At 38.1% G+C, this 25,431-nt stretch overlaps 3 protein-coding genes across 5 annotated transcripts in view; 2 read left to right on the top strand and 1 right to left on the bottom strand.

Moving 5' to 3' along the window:
- The window catches only part of LOC148348248 (uncharacterized), a 35,784-nt gene extending 33,068 nt beyond the window's left edge, over positions 1–2,716 (top strand). The window contains exons 40-42 of the mRNA XM_088322604.1: positions 267–464; positions 751–866; positions 2,241–2,716. Of these exons, the coding sequence (XP_088178730.1) occupies positions 267–464; positions 751–866; positions 2,241–2,442 (516 nt within the window). The 3' untranslated portion in view covers positions 2,443–2,716. The remainder of the gene's footprint in view (positions 1–266; positions 465–750; positions 867–2,240) is intronic.
- A 2,620-nt stretch (positions 2,717–5,336) lies between these two features.
- Positions 5,337–15,298, top strand: ggh (gamma-glutamyl hydrolase (conjugase, folylpolygammaglutamyl hydrolase)). The gene is made up of 9 exons (XM_088322766.1): positions 5,337–5,591; positions 5,658–5,766; positions 5,848–5,898; positions 8,680–8,764; positions 8,827–8,965; positions 9,035–9,141; positions 12,219–12,309; positions 12,385–12,519; positions 14,479–15,298. The coding sequence occupies exons 1-9, from the start codon at positions 5,420–5,422 to the stop codon at positions 14,595–14,597; spliced, it is 1,008 nt and encodes a 335-aa protein (XP_088178892.1). The 5' UTR covers positions 5,337–5,419; the 3' UTR covers positions 14,598–15,298.
- A 386-nt stretch (positions 15,299–15,684) lies between these two features.
- LOC148348246 (A-type potassium channel modulatory protein DPP6-like) overlaps positions 15,685–25,431 on the bottom strand; it is a 173,700-nt gene continuing 163,953 nt past the window's right edge. For all 3 annotated transcript variants that reach the window (XM_088322763.1, XM_088322765.1, XM_088322764.1), the window contains exons 17-25: positions 23,064–23,171; positions 22,916–22,985; positions 21,020–21,214; positions 20,903–20,957; positions 20,735–20,834; positions 19,459–19,517; positions 19,300–19,372; positions 19,122–19,195; positions 15,685–16,356 (exon numbers count right to left, since the gene is read on the bottom strand). In XM_088322763.1, the coding sequence (XP_088178889.1) occupies positions 16,213–16,356; positions 19,122–19,195; positions 19,300–19,372; positions 19,459–19,517; positions 20,735–20,834; positions 20,903–20,957; positions 21,020–21,214; positions 22,916–22,985; positions 23,064–23,171 (878 nt within the window). In that variant the 3' untranslated portion in view covers positions 15,685–16,212. The remainder of the gene's footprint in view (positions 16,357–19,121; positions 19,196–19,299; positions 19,373–19,458; positions 19,518–20,734; positions 20,835–20,902; positions 20,958–21,019; positions 21,215–22,915; positions 22,986–23,063; positions 23,172–25,431) is intronic.

Genomic DNA, 25,431 nt, shown 5'->3' with positions numbered 1-25,431 from the left:
TTTGATAGATATATTTTCAATTGTCTGTTATTTTTAAAACATTTCCTAAGTATTGATTTTTTTAAATATTTCTTTTTAGAAAACTAGTTATTTTAAAATTCCATATTTTGTAATAGTTTTTGAAATAGTTTGTTTAATTTATTTTATAGGCATTTCTTTAAATATGTAAATAATTTTGCCCCAGCTAGCCTGACTCTTCTGTATGTTTTTTGTTATTATAATATTTTTTTTCCACATTAAAATTGATTATTTTTGTGGTGGGTTAGTTGAACCTGGTGGCTTTGAACCAGCCCCACACGGGCGACCTGATGGGCCTGGACGCGGCTGACCGTCTGTGCTACCATCAGGCCAAGGCTATGGGCCTGCCCCCCAGCTACCGGGCCTTCGTCTCCACCCAAAAGCAAGACCTGCTCCATGTGGTCTACCCCGGATTCAGGGACGCCCTGCCTGTCACTAACCTCAGGGTGAGTACAAAAGTCGCCCAGTACTGGACACCCCTTTACCATTTGCCTGTATCAACCAGACGAGCTATCGTACTGGCACTTGGACCTGACGTCCAGGGGTGGGCAAGTATTTAGAGTAGGGGGCCACATCGATTGATCTTCAATTTCTTGGATGTGGTCTTGAAAAGTTTTAGATATGAATAGAAATATCCTAGGTGAACCCTGGTAATGGTGCTTAGTGCAACCCTTTGAGACTTGTGATTAAGGGCTGTGCAATTAAACATGACTTGACTTTTGGATTTTGTAGGGAGATGTTCTCTTCAGAAACTGGAGGTCCATTTTCGGCGGGGAAGGAGGAGCCTTCGACTCCAGGATTCCCATCTATTCCTTTGATGGGCGCGATGTTCTAGCTGATCCATTCTGGTTTGTAAAGCCTTCGTTCCTTCGTTATGAGAATTTTAGCGATGACAAAACAAAGTGTCGTGAAGCGCTAAAAATGTTTATTTAATTTGGCTAAAGAGATGAAGTAAAAGGGGACCAAATAAAACACACGAGAAAAATGAATGAAAATCAAATAGCAGAATTTTAAGGAATAACTACCAGGGTTTTCTTTTGAATTGTGTTTATAATTTTATTTTTCAATAATATACAATTGTTCAAATTATTGTAAAAAAGTCTTGTTTTTTTAATTTCTAAAAGTTTCATATAAAATATATATATATATATATATATATATATAATGTCCCCTGCCCACTGCCCGGAGATGGCTGGGATGGGCTCCAGCCCCCCCGCGACCCTAACGAGGATAAGCGGTACGGCTAATGAGATGAGATGAGATGATATATATATATATATATATATGTATATATATGCGCCACAGTTCTGAGGTCATGAGATCGAACCTCCTGTGTGGAGTTTACATGTTCTCCCCGTGCTTGCGTGGGTTTCCTCCGGGCACACTGGTTTCCTCCCACATTCCAAAAACATGCATGTCAGGTTAATTGGCCGGTCCAAATTGTCCCTAGGTATGAATGAGCGAGTGAATGGTTGTCTGTCTCTGTGTGCCCTGCGACTGGCTGGCAACCAGTTCAGGGTGTCCCCTACCCACTGCCCGAAGATAGCTGGGATGGGCTCCAGCACCCCCGCGATCCTACTGAGGATAAGCTGTGCAGATAATGGATGGCGCCATGCTGCCCTCTTTGTATTCATTTTTCATTCATTTTTTTATATATTACAATTTAAAAATATATTATAGTCTTTTTTTATATATTCAAATTTTATATGATTTTATATTTGTATTTAAATAAACGTTTGTGTTATTTCATATATATTTAACTTCTATATTAGAGTTTGAAAATAAATAAATGTAATTTTTTGTATTTACATTTTTTAACGGTTTTAAGTATTATTATAAAAAATGTACACCTGTTCCAGTTTATTATTTATTTATTTTAATATATTTTTATTTTAATACTTGTGTAGATTTGGGGAAATATTTATGCAAACAGTTTTATAATAAGATAAAATCACCTACCTTTTTATGTTATCTATATCACTGGTTTCCTAGTGGTTACGATTTGGCGCTCACACCACCGTGATCCGGGTTCCATTCCCGTTGCATGCAATATTTCGCGATTGTGGTCAGTGATATCTTTTGACTAAACAATCATTGCACAAGTACAGTATTATACTACCGTAAAACCCTATGTATAACCTGTTATCAAACTTGGATTTCCTTTTTTACATACAGTAGAGTAATGTGTTTTTTTTGTGTGTGTTTTTTTCCGCTTACGCTAGGCCCTCAAAGAACGCATGGCACGGCTCCAGCCCGCTTGGCCTCCGTCTTGCCGACAAACACTGCGAAACTTGGCGAGCCGATCACGTTTCAGTAGCCGGACAGTCTTCTGATTTGAGTTTGGGTTCGTTGCTGGCTCAACAAACCCGAAGTTGCTCAAACCAATACATCGTGCTCTGCGTGGAGACCCACAAGAGCCCCTGAGGGCCCCTCGGACTACTTTGTTTGCCATGGAGACCTCCAACAGCTCCATTCGATGCACTGTATTTCCTTTATTTAAATCCATTATTTATGCACACACAAACTCAGAAGATGAAAGAATGTCAATTAATTTATATTCTGTTTTGTGTGTTTTTTTCCCCCTAATTTTCAAATGTTGTATGCTTCTTTAAAAGTATAGGGATTTATTTACATTGGTGAAAAATCCTGAGTGTTTGATCGTGCCTTTTTTTCAAAAGAATTAAAAAATAACATTTTACCATGTTGGCTTGTGTGTGCTTTCTTTTTACTGACAACAAAAACACTTACTCACAAAAAGGATTTTAGTGCTCAGAAATAGAAAATAAATTAACATAAGACTAATAATTGTGACTTTTTTACGACTTACTATTACGCCATCCATTTTTTAATCAAAGAGGATGTGACATGCATACATGAATAATAAAGGCGGAACTTACGGAAAAGAGGGACTCGGAAAAACGATCAAAATATTAAAGGGACAGTGTGTAATAATTTACACACCGAATGCCACTAGATTGTTATGCGATCAAAAACGAGTTCTGAAAGAGCACAAGGAAGATTACTAACTCAAAGTGACCTAAAAAAAAAAGTCTTGTTTATTTGTGACGCCCTTAATCACAGAGTCTCAAAGGGCTGCACAGACCACAGATTAGTGCAAACCACAGACTATTATGACACCATCCTCTGATCTAAAACCTACATGAGGGCAAGGAAAAACTCAAAAACCTCAACATGAGGAAAATGAAGAAACCTTGTCATTTTTTTGTCCAGTCTTTTGCAAACAAAGGGGAAAAAAGAAAGGAAAGAAGAAACCTTTGCTAGTTCCTCAAACTGTGGCTATTTGAAACATGTACATTTACATGATAATTCAAGCTTCTTTTTTTAATCAATTTAGTGATTTGACCACTAAGGGGTGCTAATTAATACACTCTGTCCCTTTAAGTTATTTTTAACAATAAACGGAAGAATTAAAACATCCAAAGTACAGTATTATAAAACATTTTAAATGAGTTATACAAAGTATATCAATTAAATCACATCTTATTCAGACTATTAAAGACGTATCACATAATTAATTTGGTGTTCCGACATACTACTCCGGGTAGAAACAAATTAATTCCTCATGCCAGGGCAGACTGAATAAACATCCCAATGTCAGTTAATCAGACAATATATGTACATAACTGCGGTGTACCCGTCCCACCAAGGATCCACATTCAGGCTGGACTGGATGATGAGGCTTTTATTACAGTTGCTCTAATGAGTGACAACATACACACACCATGTGGTTGGCACCTCCGCTGGTTCTCAATACCGTTAGCAGCGCGCTGGAAACTGCTAACAATATCCGCCTTCCGGTCAAAAAATCAGAGGCTTAACTAAACCTTACCCCATACCAGCAGGTGGCACTGTTTGACTCGTCATTGCAGGACACTTATACATAACCTATAAAAACATATTTCAGCAGGAATTTCAACATAACAAAAGTTATTATTACACCCGTTACAGATATTCAACAAGTTTTTTTTTTTCAAATTTTAAATGTTCAATATATTTTAATAAGATCACGTGCTATTCTGATTGAAAGACGTCTCAAAGATTATTTTTTGGGGGGCGTTCCATTATATAGTTTTCCGGGTACAAACAACATATTTATTTTCGAGTGTCAACGCGCATGGAAAAACGCACCACGTTTTGAAGAAATATTTCATTTTGATACGATCATACCTGTCAACCTGTATGTTTTTGCTGTACAAAATACGTTTATTATGCATTTTAATACGTGTACGACGTACAATAAAATCTGTACGGAAAAACGCAAATTTATCAATTATGGGTACCATCCGGTATACACCGACTATCACGAAACCGCAAATCAATCAAGTCAAACGAGTTCGCCATGGTAGCCTCTATCTCGGTATCGTTTTCTTTCGTTAAAAACTAAACGAGCGGTTTGATGCTAGTGTGCGCATGCGTCTGCCGCCTCGGATTTCATGGGGTAGTTATGTGAAAGGAAGTCTGTCTCTTTTTAGAGAACTGGCTTTTTCGGCTCAACTCATCAAAGACTCATTAAAATGGCTCTCTTGCTTTGATGCATTATATTACGAATCATTATTGTTGTATAAAGAAGTTAAGAAAAAAAGGAAGTATAAAAGGAGAAAATGAAAAAAGACAGGTTTGTGGTTATGCCTTTAAACAGTATATTACCAACAATAATTTAATGCAGAAAATAAATTAATAATTTGAATAAGAAAATGTATTATTCTACTTAATTATATTTGCATGTATTTTTTCCTTCTACAGTAAACGTCCAAGCTACTTAATTTTTGAACTTTTTTATAAAAAACTGCATTCATGTTGAGCAACTCGGTATCTAGAAAAAATGTTTAATTAACAATATATATGATATAACGAAACACATGTACAATATATCATGTTAAACTACGGTACATAAATAAACACGTTTGGAAAAAAATATGGTGTAAGATTATTTTGTATTTTGTAAGGGAAAATACAACATTTTGTAAGGACATGGATTCGTGGAGGTTGACAGGTATGTACGATTAAACGCATCCCCTTTTCAAATCCCCCCCCCCCCTTAAATATACTGTACACTTAAAAAATAAAATAACTTATATAATATATTAAGAAAACCATTCCTCTCAACTTTATCTTTTTTTGCGGGCATTACTTGTTTTTTATCTTTAGTATCGTACAAAATAAGATTACTGAGACATTTTGAGAAACACAAACTAAATAAAATGTATAACCGAGCGTCTTAGTTGCCACTTATTGTGTAATCCCCACACTTTTACTCTGACGTTCCCTAAACGGAAAAACAGCTGCACTTCCGGTTGAAAATCAGGACCCCGGAGTATGATTGATAGCCTGGGTTTAAAGTCTAAAGGTGAGCATATGCCCGCTCATTGATTTTTTTTGGATGGTTTTCTTCAACAAACTTTCGAAGAGGAGAGTTGAGTCATTTCTCTCGTGGCGTTTCTCCTCTCGAATCATGTTTGGGCTGATTTGTTGCGTTTCTGTTTTGCTTTTATTTTACTTGCCGCCGTCGGACTCGGCCACGAAAGCGCATAGCAACGATAAACCCATAATAGGTCTGTCAGCGCCGTAATGTCGTTGATAGCAAAACTTTTTTTCACTTTTTTTTCTTTTTTTTGAAGGTATCCTGGCTCAAGATTTATCCACGCCGAAAGAAAACCAAAATGCTTACATTGCTGCATCTTACGTCAAGTTTTTGGAGGCGGCGGGAGCAAGAGTGGTTCCCATTATGTTAGACATTTTATTTTGAAGGATTGATGAATTACCAGTTGGAGGTTTGGAACATGTTAATGTTAATGCTTCTATTTGCAGGATTAATCAGTCTGATGAAGAGTACAGAAGATTATTTAATTCGATTAATGGGTAAGTACTACTTTTTAGATTAATTAAAATGTACAATTTTTGTTATTGGGCCCATGGGCGTAACCAGCCCGTTCGGGGGTGTCCTAGTACCTCCAAATTCAACCCAAGCATCCCCCAAAATTGTATTATTTCAAAAACTCTATTTTCCTTGTGTTGGGGCAGGATGGGCTTTAATATATCAAAAAACGTGAACAACACAATGTGGGAAACAATCCACTGCCTTGAAAATGGTTCAGTCCATTTGATTCCTTGCATTTGATTTCAATACAGTACTGGATTTTCACGAACAATTTCTATTGTACCGGAAATTACTTTGTGCACCACTATTCACCACGCGTCATTGCCATCTGGAATAATGGGTATGTATTACACAGGAACAAATCCTTATTTTGGGGGATTGGTGTAAGAATAACATATGGTTATCATCATATCTAAAGGACGATAATTGTGAATATTAGGGTATGAACATTTTATATTCAAATTGGACTTCAATACTCCCAAATCTGAATTAAAGAAATTGGTGAATGACGTTCTAAAGCTATTCATATGCATAACCGCTGCACTTCTTAAATATCATCAAATAAATCCCTACATAACTCCCACATCTTTTACAGGGTAGGTCAATTCCTGGACAGTAAATGTAATTATAACCTCATCAGACAATATTTAACAAAATTGACAGTTCCTGGTAAATAAAACAACAATGAATTAATTCTAAATCTGACGACACTTTCTGAAAACTATTTAACTTAAATTACCTATAGCCTCTGAAGGTAAAGAAACACACTTCAAAATTATGAATAATATTCATCCAACAAAAGATTGATTACAATTGAAGACAATATCTGCTCATTTTGCAACATTGATATCGAAACCACTGAGCATGTCCAATTATATTGAGCTCTGGCAGAATGTCCAGCTCTGGCTCACTCCTGTCATCTCCCTTTTTCCTACCAAATTGTCTAGAGCAGTGTTTTTCAACCTTTTTTCAGCCAGGGCATATTTTTTTACATTGGAAAAAATTTGCGGCACACCACTAACCAAAAATGTTATAAAATGACACTGAACAGTTTGTATAATTACAATACAAAGTATAATACCCCCAGTTTTTACAGAACAGACTCTTGATAATGACATAATATTTGCAGAAAATGATTCATAAATGTTTTATAAAATTTTAAAAAGTGACATTGGATAATTTCTCACGGCACACTAGTGTGTTGCGGCACAGTGGTTGAAAATCACTGGTCTAGAGATCATATATTATTTGGACTCCTTATACAGGGCGAAAATGACAAAAATGCTATACATTTTATTTTATGTACAGCAAACTTTCATCTGCTAAAAAATATATCAAAAGTGTATACTTATTTGTTAGAAATTTAAGTTTGATGAACACTCCCCGTGTCCAATTTACTTAAGAATCTCCCCTTTTTCTTGGAATTAAACATGTCACATGTTTTTTTTTTTTACCTTATTTATTTCCTTTTTTTGCTGTATTTCGACAGCACCTTATGTTTTTTCTTGAAATTGGTTAACTTTACATTGTTATTTGACTATTCCATGCCGGTTGTGTTTGTATGTGCAATGTTCAATTAATATTAATATTAATAATGAATATTTTATCTGATTTTTTTTAAACAAATATTTTAGATCGATTGTGTTGACATGAAAAAAAATGATGTATGAAAAATGTAAGATTTTCATTCAAAAATTCAGAACTTGTACACTGAAATTTTGCGATGAAAGTGACACAGTGTTTACTCAACTGGAGGTTCTTTTTTTAATCGCAATCAACCCTTTTGAGGATGTAATTTTTGAAATAACTTTATTTTAGCCCTAGATGTTGATTTTAGAAAAAAATTCCCAATAAACAAAATGTAATCTTTTTATCAATCATGTCAGAGATTATACGCTTTGAAGATTTCTGTTGAAAGTGGCAAAATATTATTTTTCACGTCTGTTTTTAGTTCACTCAAAAATGTTTGTCTTTAGGAACTCCAGTATTACTTTAATGTTTTTTTTTCTCACAAGTATACGTGTTTATTTTTGTAAAGAATATATATCTCACGGAGGATAAACAATGTTATATTTTTGTTCAACACATCGTTCTTAATTTGAAATATTGTGTAGTTCATTAGGATAGACAATTTCTTCGCATTAAAACTGTATTTATCATATATACAAAGCTTTAATGAAAAAAGGGATACCAAATACACATTTTTATCAATCTATCCATTTTCTGCACCGCTTATCCTCACGGGTGTCGCGGGACATTGTTATTACAGATTTGTTTTCCTTTAAATGTGTGTGCATGGTTTTAGGTATCCATAAAAAGTTGAAAGTTAAGTATTTTATCTACTAAGGGTTGGTTAACAATCTCTCACGGAGTCCAAAGAGACCCTTTTGCTTTATTTTCCATTGCACCCATCTGCTTTTATCCATTCATACTTTTAGCAAAGCTGTTCTGGGCGGAACACTTAGTAGGTGGAATGGGGGCTTGGAAAAGGTGCTGTAGAGTAAAGCTATGCTTGTCTCCACTGTTTTTTTAGTTTGTGTTTATTTGCAAGTGTAGCATGAAAATGGTGAAAGTAGGAAAAGGCCTGCTTCAAGTAAATCCTAACACCAACCGAAACCCTAAAAATAAATGAAAAAAGTACAGTTTATTCAAGCGCGTTCAAAAGAATCTCTACTGGCAACTTAGAGTATCAACATTTTCAAATCCTGCACTTCACCTTTAAAACGGAATATGACCCGGGTTCTTGTTGTGACCCCCTTTAGAGTACTTTTCCCCGGAGGCGGGGCCAGCATCTTCTCTTCGGGCTACCAGAGAAGCGCAAAGATCTTCTATGAGATGACCCTGGAGGTAGGCAAGCCCGCCGTTGCCTAGCAACCAAGAAGCCGAAAATCTCTGATTGGTGGGCGTAGGCCAACCGGGGTGGAGACTTCTTCCCCATTTGGGGGACCTGCCTGGGCCTAGAAATGCTTCTCCTCCTGACCAATGGCGTTTCTCTACTGGAGAGAACCAACACCACTGAAGTGTCCTTGCCGCTGGACTTCACGGCAGGTACGGCACGTAACTTTCGGCGCCGTTGTGTTGAATCCGGTGCAAAGTCAATGTTTGTATCGATCGCAGAGGCCAAAAGCAGCAGAATGTTCCGAGCGTTCCCTGATGACCTGATGGAGGCGCTGGCCCGGGAACCCCTCACAGAGAACTCTCACCGTTGGAGTTTGCCCATGAAGGTCAGCACAATGAGGGGGGGGAAATGTACCTAATTGTAAATAAAGTAGTTTTTTTGTGTGTCACAGGCTTAAAAAAGTAACAAAGTTTGGTAAGATTTTAGGGTTTTGGTCTAGGTTTAGAGTTTTGGTTGATATTTAGGGTTAGGGGTCAGGATTTATGATTAGTGTACAGACGCTGCTCTACTTACGAGCGAGTTAGGTTCCGGACAGTTGTTGGATTTGTTAGTAAGTTGCTTCAGTGCTATATTTTGTATGTTTATGGTTTGTATAAGTATGTTTAATGCTTGTATGAGTAACCTGTATTGTTTTGTACTAAAAAATAAACATTTCATAAAATAATAAGTCAAGTCAAATTTATTTGTATAGCCCTTAACCACAAAGACTCTCAAAGGGCTGCGCGAATCAAAGACTATTGCAAACTAGACTCCTCTATCAAGATAAATAAAGTTAAGTTTAACTTACTTTTGGAAGATGAGCTTCAACAGTTGGGCGACTTCCTCCTCCATGGTAAAAAGTGGCCGAAAAAAAGCAAGCCAACCATTTTCTCAACAGCATCAAGCTTCCGTATTCCCCTTTCATTTCAAATAAAACTGCTCGCCTCTTCTATACACTTTACACCACCCAAAGTGAATGGGTGCACGAAATATTAAACAATAAAAATGTCAGAGTTCTTAGCGCGCTGGAGATACAGTATAGAATGTTTACACACGAACTAGGAAGGGGAAGTCTTCGAGGTGGATGCTGGGTGACCTCTCACAGCGCCACACATTGTTAGCGACGAAAAGAAGCACTGCAGTAATGTCCTGCACTTGGAAAAAGGTGCACACAATACAGACTCTAACTTGCAGAAATGTCCAGATATTTTTCGACATCGCGAAAAAAAAATTCATATCTACCGTTTTACGTAAGTCGAATGGTCGTAAGTTGGGGAGTGTTCATATAACTAATTTGGAGGGTTTTTCCTTTCAGTGGCTTTTGGGGTAGGTTTTTGTGTGAAGTTAGAGTTAAATTAGGGGTAGGATCAAGAGGGTTAGGGTTAGGATGTAGGTTTAGGTATTGGGTTTAGGCTTAACATCAGGTTTATTGTTCAGTGTTAGGATTAGGGTTCAGGGATAGATTTAGTGTTAGGCTTAACATAAGGGTTTAACATTTTAGGGATGGGATTTTAGTTAGGGTTAAGTGAAGATTGGGTTAGGAAAGTTAGGGTCACGATCAATGTTCCCTGTAATTTTCCACGGGTCTGAGCGTTCACACAAAGTCGGTGAGCAACGCTTGAAACAACAGTGAGCAACCATAATCCCAAGTGTGGCAAGATAATTAATTATCAAACATGTCCAAAACTTGACATCAAGTAACATTTTGCTGAGTTTCCGGCAATGCTAAATTATTTTTCTCTTTTGAATGAATTGACTTATGTACTATTGCAAAGGTTGTACGGCCTACAAACGTCGTTTATTCTTACAATTCTTTCACAAGATATCCATTTCTTTTTATTTCCTGATATATTTTGTCGCATATTAACATTTTTGGGGGCTTATTTAGCCGGTTGTAAGATACAGAACTGTACTTAATCACATTTTTAGTGGAAGTACAATGTTGGCAACAAGATTCACTTGATATAATTAAAAATTATTTGAATGCAACACAAGCTTTTTCATGTTTTTGGAATGTGGGAGGAAACCGGAGTGCCCGGGGGAAACCCACGCAAGCACGGGGAGAACATACAAACTCCACACAGGAAGTCTGGAGCTGGATTTGAACCCACGCAGAAGGTTCCCATGACTTGAACTGTGCCGCACATGCGCTTACCACTGTGCCGCCGTGTTGCCCCAAAAACATGCATTTCAGGTGGATTGGCCGGTCCAAATTGTCCCTAGGTGTGAATGAGCGAGTGAGTTGTCTGTCCCTGTGTGCCCTGCGATTGGCTGGCAACCAGTTCAGGGTGTCCCCTGCCCACTGCCCGATGATTGCTGGGATGGGCTCCAGCACCCCCGCGACCCTACTGAGGATAAGCGGTGCAGCTAATGAGATGAGATGAGACAAACTTTTTCTTCTTTTTTTCCGTGTTTTTTTCTGCTTTTTAAAAAAAAAATCCTTAAAAAAAAATCTCATTGTGTTTATTTTTTCTGAGCTGTTACTTTTTTCTTTTTGTTCTCTATTTACTTTTTTCCTACATTTCTTTCTTTTCTTTTTTTCTGGCTTTTTTCTAAAAATTTTTCCTTCTTTTTTTCTCTTCCTTTTTTCTGAGCTTTTCACTACCTTTTCATTTCGGTATTTTTTTCTTTTTTGTTCTATTCCCCCCTTCCTTTAAGTCATTTTGTGCATAATTTTACATAATACTTGGTCATGTTGGGATTAAAGAAGCAAAAACAACCTGAAGAGCCGTTTAAGACCCTTGTGCGCTGGCTAGATTTTCTTATGCGCTGAGAATGTGCGAGCAGTGCGCTATTGCGCACGCGCACAGCTTAGAGGGAACACTGATCACGATTTAGAGTTGGCATTAGGATTTAGTGTATAGGGTGAAGTTTGATTAAGGCTTGTTTTATTGTTGGGGTTAAGGGTAGTGTTTGGGTTATTGTTGAGGATAGGTGTCAGAGTTATGGTTGGTGTTAAAATGAAGGTTTAAAATGATAAAAATGTGTTGTTAGTAGTTAGTGTATTAGAGTTAAGGTCAGGGTTATTGTTAAGGGTTATAGTCAGTTTTTAGTGTTAGGGTTAGGATTAGGGTATTGGGTTGAATTTTTTTCCCCCCTGAAGTTTGTTTTGTAAAAAAAAATAGAGGCAAATGTCGATTTTCTTTGTTTTTGAATTTTTTTTTCCAATAATAAGTTGAGCATTTGTTTTATTTCTTTCCAAAAAGTTTTTTTCCCCAATAATTAAATAAATTCAGATTTTTAAGAGCCTTTCTTCAAGAATCAGGTGAATTACTTTTCTCAGAAAATTTATTTGACAAAAATACATGTGTTTTTGTCATTTGTTCTGTTCCAGAATGTCTTTTATTTATTTATTTTTTTTTTTTTACATTTTCCTGGCGCAAAGTAAATCTACCCTTTTTTTCTTCCTGTTGTTTTTTTCAGGCATTCAACAGCAGCAACCTCCTTACCTCATTTTACAGAGTCCTCTCAACAAACACCGACGGCAACACTGAGTTTGTGTCCACTGTAGAAGGTTTCATTTTTCCCTCCTTACTCTTTTTTTTTTTTCATCTTTCTTCATGTGATTGTTTTTTTTTCTTTGCCCTAGCCTTTGACTTCCCCATCTACGGCACTCAATGGCACCCCGAGAAAAACGCCTTTGAGTGGAGAAGACCCTTTGTTGCGCACACGTCCAGTGCGGTGCGCCTCACCTTCTTCTTCGCGGAGTTCTTCGTGGGCGAAGGTATGCAAATCGTCTCTCAGAAAGAGGAAAAAAAGCTCTTTTTTTTTTTCTTTCATTTATCTCGGGACACTGCATCATGTTCAGCCCCAAAACTATTATAATTAATAAAGGATGATAGTCAAGATTTGTATCCCTGATTAGAGCATTGTACTTGTATCTTAGCATTGACCCAGAAGACTTTTGTAAGTTTCCTGATTTGATTTTATTCACAATGGTAGTACCTTAAGATGTTGACCTAATAATTGTATTCATTTTAAATTGTATTTACAATGTAGGCCTGTTCACTAGTCTCAATGCAACATTCTTCTAATCATGTTTGTAGAATTCAGATGAAAGGGCCAAATTTAGCAGTTTTATCTCTCAAGGGGATGGAGTTTTACTACTTTTACTATTTACCATGTATTTTTATATACACTACATATAAACTATACATAGATTATATATTACATACACATTAGATTAGATTACATTGCATATTGTTATTTTTATTAACAACTGCTGCTATTAGTTATTGCACTTATTTTCATTGCACTATTCTTATAATGAACTATTCCTCATTATTGCATTATTATTATAACAGTTTTCTTTTCAGTATTATTTTTATCCTGATGTTTCTTTTCCTCTTAAGACTTTATTATATGTTATACCCTGGAGTGCCATGTCTAATCTTATTGCATACAATGTTTCACAAAGTTGATATCAATGAACAATAAGGACTATCCTATTGTAGTGTTCTCTACACTCCCGTTCAAAAGTTTAGGATTGCTCAGAAAGCAAAGTTTGAAGGATATATACATACAGATAGAAAGATATAGATATATACATAGATACATATATATATATACAGATAGAAAGATATACAATTTTTTTCTCAAATAACAATCATTTTTTTAACCTTCTCAATGTTTCCACTATACTTTTTATTTTGCAATTGATTTGATTAATAAAACTGTGTGAGTTTTCATGGAAAACTATCGTCTGAGTGACCCTAAACTTTTGAATGGTGGTGTAAGTTTATATTTACTATATTTATTAGAGGTCGACCGATTATGGGCGGGCCCTTTATCAGCACCGATATTTAGGAATTTATCGGATTTTAATATCAGCTTATTTATTTATTCGGCGGGCCCATTATTCAGTCTTTGATGCAGCTGAGACTCTCTCCCTTGCTCCTAAACCTCCCCACCTCTCTCCTTGCTACTCCGCCTTCTGAACCACTGAGCCACTGAAGCAGGAACATTAATGTTTGAGCGGCAACTCAGTTAACTTGTCCCAACATGCCCGTGTCTGTGATAGAAAAGCCTGTTTACGATTAAGATGCAGCGTAAAAAGTGTAGTTAACTTGTTTTAGTGAATCACGATTATGTGGAGACTGATATATTAGCTCTTTTCATAACATTAGTTGTCAATCTGACTTCAATAGGAGAGCCTGCACTTTCCAATTTGCCAGCTCTGTTGAAATTTTGATGCATTTTAGTCATGTTGGTTGTATTGACATTTTTTTTTAATTTATTATAAAAAATATTCGAGGAGCTATTTAAGTTTGTATGTACCTTTTATTCCTGTTACTGCTAAGCCTTGTTTTATTTACTGCATTGTGTTTGGTATAAGTGAAACTTTAGTCATGTTAGTTGCGGTAACATTTTATTTAAAGTAAAAGGTTTCAGGGAGTTATTAATGTTTTATTCAAAATATAACCTTCTTTTTTTTCTTTTTGCATTATAGGAAATATCTTAGGCCAATTTTTAAGCTTTTACAGCAGATGAAAATAGGCTCCAGATATTGGTTATAGGCCTTCTTCTAATACTAATAATTGGTATTAGCCCTGAAAAACCCGTATCGGTCAATCCCTAATATATATCACTTCACTACTACTGAAAATGGCATCACAACAAGTTTGAAATCATTTTCAAACGGGAAAGAAGAAAAACAATCATTTGTATTTTTTGTGCCACACAGCCAGAAAAAACCTTCACCGGTTCGCCACAAACGAGGAGGAGAAACAAGCGCTGATTTATAACTTCAGTCCTACGAAAACCGGCATCAACAGCATCTTTGAGCAAATATATTATTTCTGAAAGGACTCTCGAATTTATTCGCTTCATTTCAGGTGGGAAAAAAAACACTACTTTTGTGAACAGTATTCAACCCATCAGTACTTTCCTGCCACTAGATGGCGCCAAAGTCTGTTTTATATGATTTGGCCGTGAAGTGTTTTTGTTGAATTAAGCTACGAACTCTGCTGCTAGCTAGTTTACAAAAGAGTATCTCATCTCATCTCATTAGCCGTACCGCTTATCCTCATTAGGGTCGCGGGGGGGCTGGAGCCCATCCCAGCCATCTCCGGGCAGTGGGCAGGGGACACCCTGAACTGGTTGCCAGCCAATCGCAGGGCACACAGGGACAGACAACTCATTCGCTCATTCACACCTAGGGACAATTTGGACCGGCCAATCCACCTGAAATGCATGTTTTTGGAACGTGGGAGGAAACCGGAGTGCCCGGAGGAAACCCACGCAAGCACGGGGAGAACATACAAACTCCGCACAGGAAGTCTGGAGCTGGATTTGAACCCACGGCAGGTTCCCATGACATGAACTGTGCCGCACAAGCGCTAACCACTGCGCCGCCGTGCTGCCCACAAAAGAGTATTAAAAATAAATAATTGTGAGTCCGTTTATAATAGTTTTTGTTTATGATTGTGAAATAAATGTGATTGTAACTCAGGCAATATATTCATATTTTTTCTTCATTAATAGTAATAAAAACAATATGCCAATTTTATTTGTCCTGTGCCACTTTTTAACAAGGTTGGATAGACATTAAAAATAAATATAGTACAGAATTAAAGTCCACAGAGATCTCGTATTCATCTTTGAAGGCTTAATTTAATGATTCAATTCCAAACCATGTTGTAGTTTGTTAGCTTTGCTTGCTAACATGCTTAGCTTTATTCTTTATGCTAAAGCTAGCAAGCCTGACAAAAATTTCAATTTCTCTAAATTAATTTTCTTTCTTGAAAACTTGATTAGCTTTCGTCTTTTGGCTTAAGCTAGCAAGTATAACGAAAAACACTTTTTAGCCCACACTGAAGTTGTTTTCGTCCTATCCTTCATAAAACTGCTTCATGATCCCAAATGTGTGCCAACTTATCAGCGCATTAGCTTCTTTTTTTTTTTTTTTTTTTTGCTAAAGCTAGCAATACCAACAAGTGTGTCTTTTTAGGGTACAATGTAAATGTATTTGGGACAAAATAAGGCAGTGAGGTGATAAAAAATATCAAGAAAACAGTCTTATGAGGACACAAACATTTTACAATTTTTAAAATGGAAATGTGTGCTAATTTACAGTTTTCTGAGAACAACAGACGGGAAACAAATACAAATAAACAGACCGACATGAAAAGTTCTTCACAAGTTTATAAAACTGCCACCAAGAAGGCGTCCATTTTCTTTTTTTAAATAATGAATATAATAAGTCCAATTCTAATAGTTTCCCCTTTGGAGCTCGAGCTCATCCAATCAGAAAATTCCAATACCGTTCTCCGCCATCTTGGACGCCAAAATGGTCCACAATGGAAATAGTCCCAAGTCCGAGATGTTGTGCTTGGTCCATGGTGGGGGCTCTTTATTCTTTTTTTCGGGGTCGTGCGAGGAGATTCAGTATGTGGTGCAACAGCGGGTGCGGTCCAGGCTAACCTTCGTCTTCGGCTTCCTCGTCCTCATCCGGGAGATGTTCGGGTAGCCGGAAGCATTCTTCGAAGAAGTTGACCAGCGATTGGCTGAGATGTTGGCGGGTTGCCTTGTTCGGGAGGAAGTGGCCCTCGTCCGGGTAGATCTAAACAGATTTTACGGTGGAAAATCAGATAATCCCGGAGATTTCGGTCTCAAATTGGAAAGAAAAAGTGAGTAATGTTGCCACCCAGTGGCTCAAAAAACACCTCATATTTCAGCATCTACAGTGAGACCTCGCTACTTCGCGGTTCTCCGATTTAAAGCTTCGCGGTCTGTTATGGTATTTTATTTTATTTTTTTTAAGGGGCGTCACTACTTTTTGCGGGAATCCCCCTCAGCCGACGACCCTAGCACGGTTCGCTGTTCTCGTTTCCCGGTGTTGTGCCCAAATCCGACTCCCGTACAGAATCCTCCCCCCCTCGCGTGAATGCGCATTCTGCTGCGCTTCCAACAAAAGCGATCGTATTCTATATAATGCGCTTATTGAAACCATAAAGCGAGGTAATTAAAATAATTGGGCGATCGTAGTCTATGTAATGCGTTTATTTAAACAATAAAGCTTGATCGTGTTCTACAAAATGCGTTTGTTAACGCGGATAAAAAAGTCACCGACGTCACGTCTCCCGCTCGGGCCGCGATGGCTCTACATGGCGCTACACGGCCCTCGATGGGGGGAAAGGGGTAGGGGGGACCTGTGGGGGTTAGGGGGCGGTGAAGCGGAAGCCGCGTGGACCCAGCAGTGGCAGCCGTGGGCTACCAGTACACTCAGTACGGCCAGAGTAAGTCGAGAGCCTTGGTGCTCGTGGCGTACGTTAAAGCTCGTGTTTGCTGACGGGATCTCAAAGACTATTATGCGTTACGGCGGTGAAGCGGAAGCCGCACCAAAACCGCGCGCCGGTGTTGTGCCCAAATCCGACTCCCGTACAAAATCCTCCCCCCCTCGCGTGAACGCGCATTCTGCTGCGCTTCCGACAGGCCGTCGCGGTGTCGTGCGTATCGCGCCCGAAAGTACCCGCGCCGCGGGTTAGGGGCTCGCTCGCGAATAATAAGGATAAGCGGTGCAGATAATGAGATGAGATTATTTTTTTTTCTTTTTGAAGGGGCGTCGCTTCTTTGCAGATTTTCACTTTTCGCGGGTGGCTTTGCTCCCCATTAAACGGGTCTGAAAAATAATAATTAAAAAAAATATATATATATATTTTTGAAGGGGCGTTGCTACTTCGCAGATTTTCAGTTTTTGCGGGTGGTTTTGGTCCCCATTTACCGCGACAACCGAGGTCTTACTGTATTGTATAGCATAAGGAATTAAAATGGAACAATGATGCCACTCAGTGGCCCAAAAAAATACCACATATTTCAACTTGTATAGTTTAGTTCAAGGGTATCAAAAATGTGGCCCGCGGGCCAAATAAGGCCCGCAAGGAGTTTTAATCTGACCCGTAAAATGCCACTGAGAAAAGAACAAGAAAAAGATGACTGGAGCTGTATTTCTTTCTAACTCTGGCATTCTCTCTCTCTTTTTTATTTATTTTTCTCTCGTTCTCTTTTCTTCTCTCTTACATGAATATTTTGTTTGTTTGTTTGTTTGTACATGATTCAATTGTTTGTTTGTTTGTACATGATTCAAATTGAATCTTTTCTTCCGGCGCCGTCACGAATGGCAGCCACTCCAGCAGCTCCCGTGTTATTTTCGATTGTTCTCGATTGTTCTCAGCTCAGGGATGCTTCTCAGCTCAGGGATGCTGCTGGAAATGTGAATTTCCCTTCGGGGATGAACAAAGTATCTATCTATCTATCTATCTATCTATCTATCTATCTATCTATCTATCTATCTATCTATCTATCTATCTATCTATCTATCTATCTATCTATCTATCTATCTATCTATCTATCTATCTATCTATCTATCTATCTAACTTGTTCTTTCTCTCTTTTCTCTGTCTCTATATATTTCTTCTCAATTCTCTTTCTCGCTCACCTGCTTTTTTCTTTTTTTTCCTTTTCTCTTTTCTCTCCCTCCTTGGTATTTTTCTTTTACTCTCTGTCATTTGTTCTTTCCCTAACTCTTTTTCTCTTTCTCTCTTCCGTAATTTTTCTCTCTTTCCTTCTTTCTGCATGTGCATTTATCAAGAAACGTGAGTTTTAGAGTAAATAGTGAGTATAGTTGCTTTTGAGAGTAATCTCTGTTACATATAGGTGTTGGGTAAAAATGGCAGTGATATGTAACTCACATTTTCAGTTGCAGATTTTTCCTATGACAATTTACCATAGAGAAACGTAACCTTAATTTTTTTGCATGTCTAATAATAAATGTCCATAACTAATACATAATTCTTGCGCTAATACACATTTAAGTGGCCCTGTTTAGGTGTCCACCTGTCCTATTAGGCACGATTCGTAGGGGTCGATGACGCTTCATTGGACAATGCTTTACAAACAAATACCTGCTACAATTAATCTGGGATAAAGAAATGGAATGGCAAAGCCACCACCCAACCGTGTCGGCATCATTTTTAAGCAGACTTGAAACATGGCAACAATTTCAAGCATCGACAAGCACTTCACCCAAAATTCAAGCACTTTTCAGTTCTTGAAAAGAAGATTAAAATTCAGGGATTTCAATCACCCGTACGAACCCTGACCTTTATAGCTTTAGCGTAACAGTTAAAGCGTTACCTTAAGTTGCTTTAAGAGCACAACATTTATCAACTACTCTACTGGAAAAATGATTCATTTATTGTGGTGTCAAAAGTTAAAGCTATAAAGCAAGTAGTTAAGATTTGAAGCAGCTTAACTCAAAGTTAAAGCAGCTGTAACCTTTGAGATAAAGCACTAAATTAATTCAGATTAATGTGTTGAAGTGGTTACCTGTAATGTGTAGTTTGCCTTTTCGTGGATGAGCTGGGAAATCAATTTGGCTGAATGCTGGAAGTGGACTTTTTCTGCAGACAAAAACAAAATTGACACAAAGGAATCCAACAGCGAGAAACGAGACGGAGTTAAAAGACGCAAAAGAAGGGGACTTTTCTTGTCCCGCTTTTCTCACCGTCCGCTGTGGGATGTACAATGAGGAATTTCTTGTCTAGGAATTGAGCCGCCCGGTGCGCTAGGTTGGACATCTGAGACGGGGAAAAAAATGAGACGTGAAATGGAGGTCACACATTTTTATTATTATTGTTGTTTTTTTAAGATTGGTTTTGGGTACCGCGTAAGCCCGAGGATCCGGTTTGGGCATGCCGAGGTAGCGCTCAGAAAAAGCAGAAGCTGAAATGAGACAAGTTCTTTTTTTAAAATTCAATTTGAATCTAGGTGTAGAGTGGTCAGGGTTAGGTTTTAGGTTTAGGGGGTTATTTTTTTGTGTTTAGACTTAGAGTAGGTTAGTGCTTCTCAATTATTTTCTTTCACGTCTCCCCCTAGGTAGAAGAAATCCCCTCTCACGCCCCCAAGATTGATCTTTATTTAAGTAGTCACGTAGTATTGGCGGGGGAAAATCAATGATTCAATCAATGATATAGGTAATAACATGATAATTCCGTTGATGCTAAATCTATGCCTTCTCAGCGTGATTGGGTTGTAATGCCTTGAAGTGGCAACCTAATTGATTTGGTTTTGTGCTGTCCGTTGCCAACATTTTTACCATGGCAAGTACACCGCTCGATGCCCGTTTCCCTCCGTGGTCTCAGTGAAGTGCTCCGTACGCTTCGCAAACTCTTTTGTCTTAGCTTTTGGGGGTAGACTTGTTTGTCACTGCGCCCTAGAGTACTCGAAATTCCATTGCGCTTTATACTGGGAAAGTTAAAAAAAAAAGTAAAGTTCCATGAAGTCAAACGGGCCTGCGCCTCCCTAGGGGGGGCCGCCCTACTATTTGAGAACCACTGCACTAGAGATAGGGTTTTGGTTAGGTTATGGTTAGAGGGTTAAGTGGTAAGGTTTGGTTTCAAGTTGCGGTTAAGGTTTAGTGCTATGGTGAGGGTAGGCTAGGGTTTAGGGTCAAGTTATGGTTGGAGGGTTAAGGGATTAGGACAGGACAGGGTTTAGGGCCATGGCATGGGTTAGAATAGCGATCAGGTTAGGTTACAGTTGAAATGTTATGGGTAGGGTTAGGTTTAAGTTAGGGTTAGAGTTCAGATTTAGGGCTAGTATGAGGCTTGGACTATGGATCGGACTAGGGCTTAGGGTAAGGTCACAGAGGGTTAAGGTAGGGTTTGGTTTAAAGTAGAGTTAAGTATTAGGGTTAGGGGTAAGGTAGGGTTGGGTTGAGGACGAGGGTTATGATTACGGGTTAGGGTTAGACTAGGCTCAGGGCTAGAGTTAAGGTTTCAAATTGGCTTTAGGGTTAGAGATTAAGGTTTAGTTTTAGGGTTAGGTGTTAGAGTAGAATAGGGTTGGTGTTGAGGGAGTAGGTTCATAGTTAAGGTCTATGCTTGAAATCAGCTTAGGGTTTTCTAATTAAGGTTTCCAATCCGTATAAGGTACCTCACCGTATAGTTCAAAGTCGGTGATAGGCGAAAGCACAGCCCCACACCTGGCAGGGGATTGGTCACCGCTCAGCAACAAGCTGGTGACGTAAGCGCCATACTCCTGCAAAACGGCGCCGTATTCACATGACCACATGATCCGGTCACATTCTCAAGAACGCGGATCCATACCTTTCCGAAAACTCCCACTCTGGTCCTGTCCATGTAGGGCTCCTTCAGAATCAGGCTAACACAAAAACATTTCAAACTTCCGTTTTTTAATGTTGTGTTGCAAATTTGGCGCTTTACTTAATGGCCTCGCGCTGGTCCTGCTCCTCCAAGACCCCGGGCCGCCGGTGGACCCGGTGCAGCAGGTTTGTTCCCTGGAAACCAGCGCCGCGCCCGTCGCAGCGCACCGTTACAGCGCCAAAACTGCTCACCAGAACCGTAACCCAATCAAGGCGGAATTGCTCCGACACACTTTGGCCACCGGGGGTGCTGTCGCTGCACGACAAACCACAAAAGCCTCTTGTTAATGGTACAAAAAAATAGGGCTCAAATGCAAATTAGGATTTCTATTTGTAATAGACTTTCAGGTTTTAAGAAGGGTGTGGATTTTAGGTCACAATATTAAAATCAAGGTTAGGGCATTGTTGCTTACCATGTACAAAAAAAATACTTCAAACATAAATTAGGGGTTTCTATTCGTACCACTGTCTTAAATGTTAGGATTTTAAGTTACAATAATTAACTCAAGGTTGTTTTTTAAAACTTAGTTTAAAGTTGGAGTCATTGTTTGAAGCCGTGGTTTATATTTCAAAAAGGAGTAAAAGCCTTCAAAATAAAAGCTTGCTTTTAATATTTGTATTTCAATCAAGATTAAATCCCAAGAGTCTAATATTTGACCGCTAGATGGCAGTGTGTTATCTGGTATGAGTGAGGGACAGTGATACACGGCACAGCGTGTCAGCAGGGTGCCAGACAAACATTCCACGGTGGAAAAGAAATGCAAATTTCTCAACCGAAGATCTTTGTTTAAATAAAAAATAACATTGGTATAATAGTTCAGGTATTTTTGTCTAGTATTCAAATCAATGTGTTGTTTTTTACTGGATAATGTTGTTTTGTAGCACTAGGAGTTTAAACTTAATATTACACATTGTCTCTTTAAGGATTTAAATGAGAGTTTTCAGCATGAGCCCCAAAACACTGAATTTCAGGTTAAATTAAACCTAAATCGTAATTTCCATGTCAAGTCAGCAGTGAGGCAAATGGTTTCTAGGCAAATTATTTCTTCTGAGTTAGGGTTTTAAAGAGAAGTTAGGGCCATTTATTCAAGGTTATGCTTTATAATTTTGTTTAAAACCTGGGTTAAAAGTTTAAAAAGGAGTTGGCGCTAAGCCTCCAAAATAAAGGCCTGCCGTTAATATATGTGTTCCAATCAAGATTAAAGCTTTAAATAAATGTACAAAAACCTGAAGTTCAGCAAAGCAAATTGTTAAAATTAGGGTTTTAAACTTTAGTTAGGGTTTTAAATGTATGTCGGTCCTGCATTCGAGGTTAGGGTTTTTTTCTTGGTTTCTCTTTTTTTTTATTCAATTGTATGTTTTTCTCCCCTCTGCAAAGAATAAATAGATAATAAAAACTTATGATATTCAATATTCGCATTTATACGATATACTTAATATTCATTAAGACGCAACCTCCCTAAACATACAAGCCTCTGAAATACCAAGACAAAAACCAAAAACGAACAAAAAGGAAAAAAAATAAATGTGTTATCCACACAACACATATACACTCACACACACACACTGGTTAGTTTTTAAGCATGTTGAATATTTATTACTCATATTTTATTATAAGGTTAGATTCTCATGTTTTTATTTTGGAGGATGTTTTGGTTTTAAATCTAGATAAGTTTCAAAGTAATGTTGATGAAAAAAAATTCTTAAGAGGGTTTCAAACCTTGGTATATTAGTTTGCAACCTCAAATGTGGACAGCAACTCTTTTAAGGTCATTTCTAAATTAAGGTTTCAAACTGGGTCACAACTTGAAATGATGATTTATAGTGTTGATTATTTCATAGTAATGTTCCTGGATAGGGACATAATTCCGAGGTTGAGTTTTAAAGCTGTTTAAGCCTCAGTTAGGGTTTTAAATGAAGAGTTCGAGGCTTCGGTATGGTTTTAAAAAGCACTTACATGAGAAGGAGAAGAGGATAGTGCGCTGTGTCCACAAAGCCGGCGGGTTTGAGGATCTGCATCGATAAGGCTGCGAAAACATGACACGAAAAGTTTCAAAACTGCGCAAGCTAGCACTTAGCACGCTAACACTCAAAAGAAATCTCACTGTAGTCGTCGATGCTGATGTCCCGATACTCAACAAGGGGCATTTGCATGTTGTCCAGAGTCATTCTCAGTGCCTCGTTGCTCTCCAGCATGCGCACCTCTGCCATACCTAAGCACCAGCAAGTGACAAAATTGCAACAACGCAAACAATAAGCTTGTGTCCAATTACTTTGGTTTAACTAAAACAGGAACTATTTGGAATCGGACTGCATTGGTTTAAAAATTTGGCCAAGGGGTCCATCCAGGAGACGGATCCATTTTTTTTAATTTATCAATAAATATACATGTATTTCTTTACATTTGTTTTCAAACAGATTAGTTTCATCAAATTGTTTTCAAAACACTCACAAAGAAAGAAAATTAATGTATCAGATGCCTGTTTTAAGCTTTACATTTGATGTCGTTTTTTAGTACTACTGCAGTTGTATTTTAGCATCTTGTAGTATTTCTAGAGTTGGATTTGTGTAGTATTTTTGTAGTATTACTGCAGTAGTGCTTTTGTAGTAGTTCCACTGTCATTTGCTGGTAGGATTTTTGTAATAATTCTGTAATACTATATAGAGAAGTATTTTCATAGTTCTATTTTTGTAGAAATTTTGCAGAATTTCCATATTAGTATTCCTGTTGTAATTCTTGAGTAGTTCTCTAATATTAATAATGTTGTATTTATGTTGTATTTCTGTCACAATCTTTCAGTAGTAGTATTTTTGTATTGTAGTATCACGGTAGTGGTATTTTTTTGCACATATTAACATCTTTTGTGTTTTTGGCATAGTAACCCCGTTTGTGTTTTTTTTTACATCAAACCCCCGTACTAAGACTCCAACCATAACATTAGTTTCAATCAAAACCATAGACATAGTTACAGCCAAGACCCTATACCCAAATCCAAGCAAAACTATAAACCTAGCCCCAACACTAGCAGACTTACTGTGGCCAACTCGGGTTACAGCAAAACCCTAACTCTAAATCCAACCATAAACTGAAAAGTTGCATTGGTTTGGGATTGAACCAACAAGCCTTTGAACGCAATCTAGGTAACTTTCCTGGTGTGCAAGACTTAAATGCTTGCCTAAACCAAAGCCCTAAAGCAAATTCATCCTAACTCTAGACCTAATGCCAACCAAAACTTTCAATTATGTACTGTGATGTTTTCTAATGGAAGCTTCATACCAGCTGCGATCCTAGTGAGCAATACTCCAAACCTAGCTCCAACCAAAATGCTAAACCTATTGTCAAACAAAAACCGAACCTTTGAATTTTGACTTCCTCGATCGCGTACTACATTCAGAACTATGTGAATGTAATTCAGGCAGCTTACAAACTGAGCCACTATCATTCACATGCTTGACCTCCAAAAATACTGTAACCGAAGCTCCAAACATAAACACGAAACCTGAAGCCGACCAAAACCTTAAACTTTAAACTTACACTGCCTTGATTGAGGATCCAACTCTACGGTCCTGGTGACTCTCACGCGAGCTCCTACCAAAACCCTAACCTGAGCTCAACCAAAACCTTAACCCATCCAAAACACAAAACCTAAAGTCTGTTGAAACTTTCAAATTTGTATTCAGTTAATAAAGATTCAAACACACAAATCTGCGAATGTGATTCAACAAGCTTACCAGACAAGCTACTGGTACTCATTGATTTGACCCTGGCTCCAACCAAAACCCTGATCCGGGCTACAACATAAATGCAAAACCTTACATCATCACAATCACTACCCTTGAAATTATTGTGCCTTGCTTGGGGAGTGAACTCAGCGCTCTGTGAGTATAACACATGAATCTTACCAGCTGAGCTAATAATGTTCAACAGCTAAAACCTAGCTCTAACTGAAACCCTAACCACAGCTCCAACCAAAGATTGACGCCAACCAAAACTTTGGAATCTAAACCACCTTGAGTCAGAATGAAATCTACATCTCTGGGAATGTAACACAAGGAGCTTATCAGCTGAGCTACTCGTGCACATTGCTATAACTCTGGGTCCAACTAAAACTGTATTCCAAAACTGAAACACCAAGCAAAACTTTTACATCCAGAATGCCTTGATTGGGATTGAACCCAAATCTCTGTGGTGTTAATACTCGTAGCTTACCTGCTAAGATACTGGTGTTCAATGCTCTAATCCGGGCTCCAACTGAATGGCTGATCCCAGCACCAACCAAAATGCGAAAATAACTTCAACTAAAGCCCTGACCTTTGAATTTATAATGCCTTGATTGAGGACAAAACCCAAAACTGCGTGAATTAGATACAGGCTTCATACCAGCTGGGCTACTTGTGCTCAAGATTCCAACCCTAGACAACCAAAGGGCAAACTCGAGCGCCAATGAAAAATTTCAAATTTGTATTGGCTTA

This window comes from Urocampus carinirostris, chromosome 18, assembly GCF_059441175.1.
Source record: "Urocampus carinirostris isolate Australia breed hairy pipefish chromosome 18, RoL_Ucar_1.0, whole genome shotgun sequence".
Taxonomy (NCBI): Eukaryota; Metazoa; Chordata; class Actinopteri; order Syngnathiformes; family Syngnathidae; genus Urocampus; species Urocampus carinirostris.
Note: the sequence above shows the minus strand (reverse complement) of the source record. Positions and strands in the feature narration are given on the sequence as shown.

Bases quoted from the DNA above. Each gene is read 5' to 3' on its own strand.
- ggh (XM_088322766.1), top strand. From the start codon at position 5,420: ATGGTTTTCTTCAACAAACTTTCGAAGAGGAGAGTTGAGTCATTTCTC. The intron at 8,765-8,826 runs GTAGGCAAGCCC...TGGTGGGCGTAG, and splicing joins TCTATGAGATGACCCTGGAG to GCCAACCGGGGTGGAGACTT. The intron at 12,310-12,384 runs GTTTCATTTTTC...TCTTTGCCCTAG, and splicing joins GTTTGTGTCCACTGTAGAAG to CCTTTGACTTCCCCATCTAC.